The sequence below is a fragment of the Dipteris shenzhenensis genome, chromosome 19 (genome assembly GCF_047967505.1).
Source record: "Dipteris shenzhenensis isolate YYH24624 ecotype China chromosome 19, Dip_SZ_1.0, whole genome shotgun sequence".
NCBI classification, from domain to species: Eukaryota; Viridiplantae; Streptophyta; class Polypodiopsida; order Gleicheniales; family Dipteridaceae; genus Dipteris; species Dipteris shenzhenensis.
Window position 1 is genome coordinate 1948623 of NC_141614.1, and position 12209 is coordinate 1960831.

General features: G+C 41.5%; 1 protein-coding gene across 3 annotated transcripts in view; it reads right to left on the reverse strand.

Moving 5' to 3' along the window:
* The window catches only part of LOC147889913 (mitochondrial adenine nucleotide transporter ADNT1-like), an 87810-nt gene that overhangs the window by 33087 nt on the left and 42514 nt on the right, over window positions 1-12209 (reverse strand). For all 3 annotated transcript variants that reach the window (XR_015542724.1, XM_087390532.1, XM_087390533.1), the window contains one exon: window positions 7109-7146. Coding sequence is in view for 2 of the 3 variants with exons in the window: in XM_087390532.1 (XP_087246658.1) it covers window positions 7109-7146 (38 nt within the window). In the remaining variant the exon portion in view is untranslated. The remainder of the gene's footprint in view (window positions 1-7108; window positions 7147-12209) is intronic.

Genomic DNA, 12209 nt, shown 5'->3' on the forward strand with positions numbered 1-12209 from the left:
ATCCTCTGGATGGCCAAGCTTCTGACAATAATTACATTTAAGAGGTTTTCCTTTCTTCTTGGGCTTATTCTTGAGAAAGAATGCTTTGCTAGATTCAAATGAAGATTCTGCTTTCTCTGTAAGCCTACGGTCCTCATCAATGAGATGAGCTACCATATCCTTAAAGCTCATATTGCGGCTGACTCTTAGGATAGCAAGGATCTCATTGTACTTGGAAATGTCTTCAATACTTGAGAGAAGTACAGCAACTTGATCATCATATTCAACAATGGCTCGGATGGCAGATAATTATTGGAGAATTGACCCAAGATTGCTCAAGTGTTCATTGAGGGTTTCAGTTTCCTTCATCTTGAGCTTGAAGAGTTTTTGTTTCAGAAATACTTTGGAATTATTGATCTTATTTCCAAACAAATTCTCTAATTTTTCCCAAACGTCATTTGCAGTTTTATCAAAATCCACATGCTGGATAAGGTTATCAGCTAAAGCTACACCAATGATAGCCATTGCTTTATCATTTTGGTTCTCCCACCAACTGATTCTAGCATCATCACTTTTGAGGTTTGGGCTCCTTGCCATTGGTGATATTCCATATGCCTTCTCGCATAAGAAGAAGCCGGAGTTTCGTCTGCCAAGTTGGGAAATTGCTCCCTGAGAATTTCTCGATGAACGAGGAGTTTTTTATGCTCTCCATTGGTGGGAAGGTCTTAGCTGTTATTACAGCCAGTGTCTAAATCCCTTACAATGTTTACTCAAATTTTGCAAAAAAAGCCCAAATTTTACATGGTAGAAGCTTCAATTATGCCAAAGGAAGACACAAGACAGAAAAGCCCTAGATTTTTGGGTTAGGGTTGCTGCAAAATTAGGGTTTGCAGAAAATTGGGGCTTTTCAAAATTTCCTAGAGCATAGTGTTCTAGCAATACTAGGGAAGCTTCAGACCATAAAAGCCCCAACAAATTCACCCAAAATGAGGCAAAATTCTTGAAAATCGCAATTTAGAGTTTTGGGCTCAGAAATGGGCTGGAACAAGCCGCTCTTCAAGTCGTCATGGAGCAGAAATGCTGGGCTTGAGTTGTGGCGGCTGAAAGACGACTTTTGCAAGACCAGCAGCGTGGGCAGAGAGGTGCAGCATAGAGCAACAGTTGTGTGGGCAGGAGCTGCAGCGTGGGCAAGAGCTGGAGCAGCAGCGTGGGCAGCTTCGGGTCAGCAAGAGCTGCGTGGGCAGTTTCGTGGTAGGGCAGCAAAGGCGGGTAGAAGAGCGAACAGAGGAGCCGGCAGAAGATCCGCAAGATGGCGGGTTTGTTTGCTGCTTGCTGCAGCCTGAATGGCAACGTACGAGTCGATGGCCACGGCCCTCACAAGGTCGTCTGTCGCAGGTCATTGGGGCAGAATGCTGCTGTAGAGCAGAGATAGATGTGCTTTGCAATTGCAATCCATCTTTATTCTGCAGTCCACGCTCGTCCAATGATCAATAGCGATGACCCAACATCGAGCATGCCGTTTGAGCTTCCCATATCTAGCCTTCTGAAAGCAACGTGGAGATGACGGAAGAGTGGCCCAGCGGAGGAGAGAGGTAGGATTACGAGGGATGCGTGAGCAGACTGCGAGGGAGGACGGGCAGAATGGCGCAGCATCAGGGAAGATAGCGGGCAGAACTGGAACGGCCTGTTGGTCGCCGCACGTAGAGATGGCGATGTGCGGTGGAGACATACGGCAATGTTATCGTAGAGACATGGCAGGAAAATCGTGTGTGATGAGGCAAGGCTCAGTCAGGGAAGACCTGCTCTAATACCAACTGTTGAAAATGGGGAGAGGGTGAGAGACACATGATTGGAGACAAGAGCTGAGGCACGAACTGATGTTGATAGATTGTGTTATCACAGCAAGTACATAGCCTCTTTTATAGGCTGGGCAAGCCTTATCTTCCCACACAGACACCTCATAGATGAGGTCACACACAAGAGAATCTAGATCCTATAATCTAGGGGAGGAATCACACCTACCACATGAGGTGGCACAAGTGGCCTCAAGACTCTTCACACACACACAATTGTAGGACACTCCTAGGACTCTAGGACCACACACACTAGGACTCCGATTCCAACACAACGGTGGACACGCGAATTAATGCCTAGCATTATAGAAGGATGCCAAGAGGGGTCAAATGATTAAGGTCCTTTGAAACGACACTTGGCATAAAAGGGGTCCACATGTCATGCACTGGGTTCATGGGAGATTCTAGAGAAAAGCTCCAAAAAAAGGAAGGAAGGACAAGGAACTCAGGAGAGAGTTCACGGATGAATGTAAGGGGAGCACTCGACGAATCGTGGATGGGTGGAGAATTCGAATTGGGCCCTCTTTACGGTGATGTTTCATTGGTATCAGAGCTGAGCTGAAGTACTACAACTGTATAGGATAGCCTATAGCCACACGCTTTGCGAAGCATGGAGATTGGAGTCGTGCGGGGCACTGCGGGACACTCTAGGAGTTAGCAGGACCAATGCGGCTGTGCGGGTGTTAGCTGTTGTAGCCTTTGATTAGTAGGCTCTCAGAGGTTCAGAATTTCAGACTCCAGGGGCGGCTTATAGGGGACTTATGCCATAAGTAGGCTTACGGATTTCGGATTCATCCGGAAGATACTTGGAAAGTTGGAAGAACCATCCACGATTCGGCGCCACAGCAAGCTAAAGTCAAGCAGCAGACTTAAGCTCATTAATTCGTTAATCCGCGCACGCGCAACGCTCAAGACAGCCTCTTGAATGATCATTTGATAGTTTCTGACTCATCTGCAAGCCCAGCCTCGTAACGTGAGCTTTCTAACTCACCGACTGCAATACACTTGCTGTTCCACTTCGTGAGTTAGTCCGCCTTGTAGAAGTTGGAGTATAGGAGTCAAGTGAAGAATCTGTCGACACAGTTTGGATCTCTTGATTTGCGTCACCGAGAATGCAATGATTCCTTCGAATCAGACAACATGATAGACACTTTTTCAACCTATTGGGGGAGGTCGTTACAGAATGTCACGGACTGAAATGGATCTCTAAGTTTTGTCAGAATTACTGTGTCTGCGCAGCGGTTTTGACTCCCGATGATTTGAAAGACCAACACAGAGGCCGTCGCCACATTACTTGCCTTTACTTAAAGCCACATCATCCTAAGGTTTAAAAACCTTTGAAAAGAAATTTAAAAAAAGAGCCACCTCATCACACAGCATTTCTACCCCTCTTTTCAAAGTTTTTTTTTCACCCTCTTCTTCTTTCCAATCTCCTTAGCCTCGCCAAACTCAAAGAAGAAGATCGGGTCGAAAAGTTCAAAGTAAAGAGTATAAAGAAGAGAAGGATCGGGGAGAGAGATCAAGAATTAAAAGCGTGAGAGGACGCATCGACTTCAAAGACAAATCCAACGCCTGAAACAAATATCAGGGAAGTGAGCACTACATTTTTCTCTCTGACATAAAGCGTTTCGCTTTAATTTCTGAAAAATATATGTCTTTGAAATGACAACTCTAGGGAATGATATGATTAGGGAGGCTGAGGAAAGGGCTAGAAAGGGGAAAGCAATAGTAGGAAGTACAAACTGAAACGCAAGAGGATAATGTGGAAATGGAGGATATTGATTACGGTGATTATGTAATTCCGTATGCGGAATTCACTAAACTTGAAACTCAAACGCAAAATATAGAAACACAATTAGGGTTATCAGTGAAACACTAAAAACCCTAGCTGAAGCTATAACTAAGATAGCCGATTCTCAATCGGTATCTCTTACTGAAAAATCACCGATCCCTCCTAATCAAGTTGAGAGGTCCACCTCTCTACTTAGAGAAACCTCGAACATCCTTAAGGACTTATACCGCCAATTTTCAATGGGGAAGAAAAGGAGCGTAATAAAGATGCGATTAATACGTTCTTGCAAAAATGGCAAGACTTCCACCGACTCAGGAATACACCCCCTAAAAATCAAGTCGTGAAAGCAAGTCTTTCCCTTGGAAATAAAGCCTATAAATGGTGGATGAGCCTCAGGGAGAGTGATAGAATTCCTAGATATTGGACTGAGTTTGAACAAGCCTTCCTAAAAGACTTTTTGCCGGAAAATGAATTAGAAAGAGCATGGGAGGCTTGGGACAATTGCACTATGGGTAAAAACACTCTAGTCCAATACATAGCGAACTATAGGGAGGCAGTCCTTAAGCTGAAGGGAATTGATGAATTTCAAAAGATAAGGGGTTTTGTGAGAGGTCTCAAAGACACTTATAAGATTGAGATGAAAAGAAATTCTCCTAAAACCTTCGAGAAAGCCATTAAGTATGCCCAAATGTACGATGATACGACGGAAAAATTCAGAGTTGGAACTTCGGAGCAAACAGGTTTTATTCCAAAGTTCAATAAATTTCCCAATTTGAAAAGGAAGGGACACTTTAAGAAGGGGGTTCCTCAAGCACCACCTAAGAAACCTCAAACACAAAACTATCCTCTCTTGAAGAAAGAGGATTATGAAAGAGCCACGCAAGAAAATCTTTGCTTCAAATGCTTGGATGCTGCTTGGAACTGTCCTAAAAATAAACCAGTGGGAGCTAAAGCCCCAAATAGACCTCCACAAAAACAAGTGCATGCGGTGCAAGTGTTGCCCCTTAATGGTACTGAAAAGTACACTGAGGTAGAAGTCTATCATGAGGATAGCACCCACATGTGCTGTCTATCATCGGCAATGTGGCAGCCCACCTTTGGTCCTCATGATTTAATGAGGATGCATGGAAAAATTAAGGGACAAAGAGTAAGAGTGATGGTCGATGATAGTGCAACACATAATTTCTTAAACTACTCGTTAGTTAAGAAATTAAAATTGCCTAAGAGTCCCAGTGCCCATAAATATGTAGTCTCTTTCGCAAAGGGCAGTGATAAAAAAGTTTGGGACACCATGATATATGGTATAGAGGTGGATATTCAAGGCTATCAGGATGCCTTGGATTTCCAAATCATGCATCTCAACCGAACAGATGTAGTGCTTGGTCGAGAATGGCTGTATAGTCTTGGGCATAGCTTACAAAGGAGTTATCTTAATAACTCCATTATGTTTGAAAAAGAGAGTAGAGTCTTCCAAATTCAAGGAGAACATGATGTGCCTAACTCTCCTCTTATTTATTCGATGGAATTGGAACGACTACTACACCAAGAAGAATGCGAGGTATATCTTTGTGAACTTACTTTTATTGGTGATTTTATGTCTTCTGCATCGGAAAGAAGTAATGTTGTTTTTGAAAATGTTAAAAAGTATAAATGTTCTTTCAATGATTTAATGTTTGAATTTAAAGATGTTTTTCCGTCTGATTTACCTGATGGTTTACCTCCTGAGAGAGAAGTAGATCATAAAATAGATTTAATTCCTGGATCTACCCCTGTTTGTAAACCCCCATATAGGCTTAGTCAAACGGAGGAACGTGAGGTTGAAAGACAGTTAACAGAATATCTTAGGAAGGGCCAAATCCAAACAAGTAGCTCACCTTGGTCTGCACCAGTTTTATTGGTAAAGAAAAAGAATGGTACTATGTGTTTATGCATAGATTAACGAGCACTAAATAAAATCACCATAAAAAATAAGTATCCTATGCCTCGCATTGATGAGCTCTTTGATCAATTGCAAGGGACAAAATACTTTACTAAAATTGATTGAAGATCAGGATATCACCAAGTACGAATTAGGGAAGATGATGTCCCTAAGACATCATTTCGTACTAGGTATGGACATTATCAATTTAAAGTAAAGCCATTTGGATTAACAAATGCTCCAGCAACTTTCATGACACTTATGAATAGTGTCTTAAGGCCATATCTAGGAAAATTTGCTGTAGTATTTCTACACGATATCCTTATTTATAGTAAAACCAAGAAAAAGCATTTGGAACATTTGCAAAAAGTGTTCCAACTGCTTAGGGATAATTCACTCTTTGCTAAAGAATCCAAATGTGAATTCTTTGCAAAAGAAGTGAAATACTTGGGACATATAATATCCCAAGAAGGGGTTCGTATGGACCCTGACAAAGCAAGGGCAATATTGGAATGGCCACATCCTACAAATCTAGAAGAATTATAAATATTCTTAGGTTTGTCAGGATTCTTTAGAAGATTCATCCAAGATTACGCTAAGATTGATGTTCCAATGACGAAGAGTGAAAGATTGACAGATTGGAGATGGGACGGAACCAATATGCTAGCACAAAAGAGCTAATAGGATGAATAGGCCCAATACAGAACGCTTGAGCTGGTAGACCCAAACTGCATACAATTATTTTGGTACTCACATAACTTAAGCATACTGAGTTTCTATAACCTTTATCCAGCCAAAAAAAAAAAAAAAGCAAAAGGGTTCAAGGTTTTATACTGGAAAGAGAAAGGAAGGTGAATAGTTGAGGGCAAATGAACAACAAAAACGAAAGAACACACATAAACTGGCAAGGAACAACAAAAGAAGGTAACTCAACAAGAAATGTATCCCAAGTTGTACAGGGGAAAAGCATACGTCTCAATAATGACAATTTTAGTATCAAAGTTTTGAAACATAGTGCACCTATGACTTTACTGCTATCAACTCAAAAAGCTTCAAAGACATAGAACTTCGTCCATAGACTACACTTTGAGCAGACAGATTAGCTAGCTCTGCAAGAAATAGTTGCTCAGAAGAGGCCTATTTCACTAGTCCCCTTTTTGACACTTGAGAGATATTAGAGAAGACAATAGGCAAATCCCGATGGGATTGAAATGTCCAAATTTTACTAGATAACAGTATGCAGCTCCTCCATCGTGTTCAGAACTTTCTTGAATACGTTAGGGCACACAAATTTCCGATGCTTTGCTGTCTCAACTTTAAGGGCTATAACAGTATGCTGTCTCAACTTTAAGGGCTATAACTAACAAGGCCCTTTCATGCATCACAATTCACTTGCATTGCAAAATTATAGGTCTTTGGGCATTTGACCAGTGGATTGCAAATCGATCCCAGTATTCAAGCAGGGAAGGAAAGCCCTTCAAAGACATCAAAGGTTGCACACCTCCAAGATAAAAAGAGTAAGCCAGCTTACAGGAAATCTAACAGAAAAGAGTAGATGAGGCATACCATGTCCACTCTGCCTCCTGTAAAGCCATAAAATTGCACTGCAGCCCAACAGGGGAGAATATAAGTGGGACCTTTTTCAAAAATACTGCCTTTATTCTAGCCGCCTGAACCAACTATTGTTATAAGAACAATGAATGAAAACCCTTGATTATTCTACTAAACTGCAAAGATACTCATCAAAGTCCAAATCGTAGAAACACCTTATCCTGAATTCTACTATATAGTCAGGAATGCATGGAAGATAAAAGCAATATAAAACCTGCTGCTAAGGGATCAGGACATGCATGGAAAAGTAGTGATTAGAAAAGAAAGTGAATGCAACTCACTCCGATGTATCCCTAAACGAAATTCCAGGCAGCCAATTAATTTAAAACAGCACAAAACATTTGACTGATCTTTTCCTGTGACAAAAGAACTCTTTGGACTACATAATAACTGATACTGCCCTCTATAGAACGTTTTAACCAAAAAAAAGGTCAAAAAAGTCACATAGTTTAGCTAACAGGGAATATCCCCATGTCTGCCTTTATGTGCCTCACTTGTAAAAAGCTACAAGCAGACAAAACATGATTTACAGGGTAAGATATAGACTCTGCCTATATGCTATGGCATTCCAGTAGTTTTGAAAAGCTCAGTGTAAAAAGACAAACAATAAAACATAGCATTCACTAATAAAGCACAGTGGAGAGCCTCAGATGCCAAATCACTAAGTCAGGAATTTTGTTACACTCCAACCCTCAGTTCCTGCATCCCAAGTCCCCGGAGGGATTCTATTAATATTGGAAGTGTGCCTGAAAACTGATTCTCTGGTCTCACAAGGGAGGATCCATCCTTTGGTCAGTCCGTCCTGACACGATATATTCATGGACAGCTTTACCTCTTTGAGTGAGCTCTCGTGGTATGGCCATCCAAAGTATAGTCCTTCAATGGGTTGGACTTTTGTAAATTGCATACTTTTCAATTCTCAGGCTTCAGTCTGTTGATGCCTTTGAGGAGGATCACCCTGCGAGGTTTAATGTCCCCAAGTCAAGCTCACAAGTGGACAAAAATATATGGACTAGACTACATGAGCATGTCTAGCATTTTGACAGCCCTTCTATTCAAAGTCAAACATGGAGAATTGGTTATCGATGACATGTCACATCCTGTTGCAAATCTGGTTAACTCCATCCTCTTGAAGTTTGGTCTCGTGCTTATGACCAGAGATAAGGCTTAAGCTTGCTGATCTTGGTTGGTTACCAAAGTCACAATGTGACTCAAGTTATGTTCAGCCCCTTGAAAGGGTGGCCATGGCAGGAGAGCCAACACATATTAGATAACCCACCCAAGGTCAAGGAACCAAACCAAACCTATTGATTACGTCGACCTAGCACGTTCGGCTGACCAACAAAACTATCACACACTAATTACTTACCAAGGGGCAAGCTCTCATGTTCGTAGACATAGCTCCATCTCCCTATTTTCATGTTCATAGAAATTGTTTCAGTTCGGCAATTACTTACTAGCATCTAAGGTAAAAAGCGTCACATAGTTCATGCTGGGAGAGCACTACGACTAGGTTGGCAAAATCTTATAAGTCAAAGACAGTCATTTCTAACTCTCTTCTTCTTTCTAAAAGAGAACTTCAACATATGTCACGCAATTCATGGTGGAAGAATACTATGATTAGATTGGCAACATCGTGTAAGTCAAAGACACTGATTTTTAACACTCTCTACTTCTAAAACAGATCTTAATTCACATAAGCTTTTCAGGTTGAAATTTATCAAGTTCTTTGGATACAATAACTTTTCCAACTCAAAGAAACTTCTCAATAAGCTTCTTCCTAGGGATGTTGATATTGTTAGGATTATCAAGGTCACCTCCCCACCTGTGAGCCCCCCCCAATGAGGAGGAACATGGGGAGGTGTACTAGGAGGGTCTCAAAACTGCCATGAGGAGATTGAAAGAACCCCTAAGCTAGGGGTCAAGGATCTCTTCTATCTCCATGCTAACCTGCAAGCATAGACAAATATCAAAATACAAACACAGGGACACTTGCAGTATCGGCTAGTGTGTCACCACCCAGCCGTACATCCCTCAGGATCACCCCCAAGAAACCTTCGATCGTAGTCCATCCCAGGTAAGGCTACGCGTCCCATACCACATAGCTCCATCTGCGTACAGATGTCATTAGGGAGACACATCCCTAGACAAGCTCTCAACTTAGCTAGGTATTCTCAGGAGGCCTCACTCTTGAGAATGCCCAAAGTGAGCAATGGCTCTCACCTATATAAATATAGGTTGTCTTAGGTGTCTCAAGCCTAAAACTCCCCTTAGTGTACCAAAGGTACCCCACGTGTCCTAACTGTCCCAAGGTTAGGACACATGACCATAGGTTAACCTTATGTCCATGCGTGGACATAACATTCTCCCCCCCTTAAACAGAGAAGGACTGAAACATAATTCTGGGTATTGGCATTACTTAAGAATCTTTTGGGATTCTCAAGTAAACTTGCTGACCTTCTAAGAAAGCTCGAGGTATCTACTTCTGATTAGCATAAAACAATGCTCTATCTTGAGCACCTCTTATGCTTTCCTTAGCAACATATCTTGTTGCTCTTGCAACCAATCAGCAATAGAGCTCACCTTAACATTCTGTAGGCCAACTCTCTAAGGAGCTCTAGGGTGATATCCATACATCAACATGAATGGACTGTTTCGCAATGCTGAATGCTTAGCACTATTGTAAGTGAATTCCAGCAAAGGAAGGTAACCTTCCTAATTAGACTGCCTTAGGGAGACATAAGCTCGCAACATGTCTTCCAAAGTCTAATTAACCCATTCAATCTGTCCACCTGATTCTGCATGATCACCCGAACTCATGCTGAGATGAGTATTTTTCAGCTAGTAAGCCATAAAGACTAAAACCTTCAGTACAAACAAGTGAGCAACCTAGGTGGCTGTAATAGTCCTCTTGTAGGTATGAATCTAGCCAATATGGTGAGTCGGTCAACAATTACCCAAATCGCATCATGCCCACAAGAGATTCGTAATAAAACTACCACAAAATCCATGGAAATATTGTGCCATTTATTCTTAGGTATTTCTGAAGGATGCAACAATCCACCTCGTCTCAAGCACTCAGCTTTATTGACTTGGCATTGTTGACGAATTTCGAACATACAGTTCGTCATCAACTTTAAGCTTAGGCCATAAGAAAGTTCTTTTGACTAGATCCAACATTCTTTGCACCCTCGGATATCTAGCACTGACCCCATCTATCAGGCATGCATCTTCCGATAGGTTTGACAAAAAAATAAGTATTTAACTCTATTGGAGAAACACAAAGGCAAAGAGGGCATGCTCCGGCATCTTTTCATACTTTGTATACTCTTTGGAAAAAAAGCTTTGGACAAGTTAAAATCCCAAAGAGGAAAAAAATGTCACAGTGCAATGACTGTGATGATCTAAAGTGAACACTTGAGAGTGCAACATCTCCAGAACAAAAAGAAGCACACACAAAAAAAGAGAGTTTCATCATGGACTTGTTCGACATTCTAGAACAAAATATGCATTTTGGAAGGAGCAAGCTATTTCTCATCCAAATGAGTACATGTGGGTTATTGTAGATGGTATGGATCAAAATACAACAACATTACCTCGATTGGTTAACACTCCACCTAAGCTACAAGGAAAATACTTTTTAAAGACACATCTATGTGGCCTCGAATCTCTTACATCGGGTATACACACCTTACCCTTTCAGAAAAGCACGCCATTCCAAACGGAGTACCCTCGTAGTAATTCCATATATGAATCTGGAAGGAGAACATAAATCCTAGAAAGGATTTAACTTCGGTAATCGTTCTCAAGATGGACCACTCACATACCTTCTTGACTTTTTCATAGTCCATACGGACACCAGCTATCAAAATGACATGTTCAAGATACGTGAGTTCCTATTTCACAAACTCACATTTGCTCTCTTTAGCATAGTCTCTTTTTTCCAAGTATGGACAGCACTATCCGCACATGTCATCCACGCTCCAAGAGAGTCTTGCTATAAATTAAGACGTCATCAAGAAAGACCACAACAAAATTTCCTAGAGGTGGACAAAATAAATCGTCCATCACTTGTTGAAAGGCTGATAGAGCATTGGTGAGTCCAAATGGAATTACCAAGAACTCATATATCCCAATCTCATACGAAATGCGGATGTCCATATCTGGTGATGGCCCGTTCTCAGATCGATCTTAGTGAAATACTTAGCTCGCAAAGCCGATCCATGAGAGTCGTCCATCTGAGGTAATGGATATTTGTTCTTAATCGTTAATCGATTAAGACCCTTATAGTCTCTGCATAGACGCATAACAATGTCTTTCTTCTTCGCCAATAGCACTGGTGCACCCCAAGGTGACTTGCTAGGTGTCACTTGACCCAATCAGAGGATTCTTGAAGTGGATGTGCAATTTCATCCTCCTCAATCGAACTTGTCCTATAGGGCTGCTTGAAGACAAGCTGCCCACCCGCCGGCACAAGATCGATCTAATGGTCAATGGCCCTTACAGGATGTAGACCCATTGGAAGTTCCTTTGGAAACATGTCTACGTAATCAGACTGAATCTCACGTATTAGTTGAGCCTCGAGTGATTCCTCACTCCAAGAGCTTCGACTAATTATGTCTGCTACCTCTGTAACCAAGGCATAAGAGTCAACGGACTGATTTATGTTATAAATGTACGAGTAGCTGTATTCCAACCGTACACTGCTCACCCAACATTGATTCATCAACGTGGGCAGCCAAATCCATGGCTAAAGAATTACTATGAGTAAAACAGCTTGCTGCAATCGTATCCTGCTTGCCGTTTTTTGGGACAGCAAACTTATCATTATCACAATTGAGACATGCTTCATAGGTGTGTTTTGCAGAAAATGTTTAAATTATTATCAAAACAGAATTTAGGTTTCTCTACAAGCCAGAAAGCATCACAGTCTCCATATTGCAATAACTGAAGACATTTCCAAAGCAGAACAAAAATACTGATGATTAGAATCATGTAAATTTAAATCAAGTTGAGAGGCAATCTTGACCATAGGTTCACGAAGATGCCCTTGAAG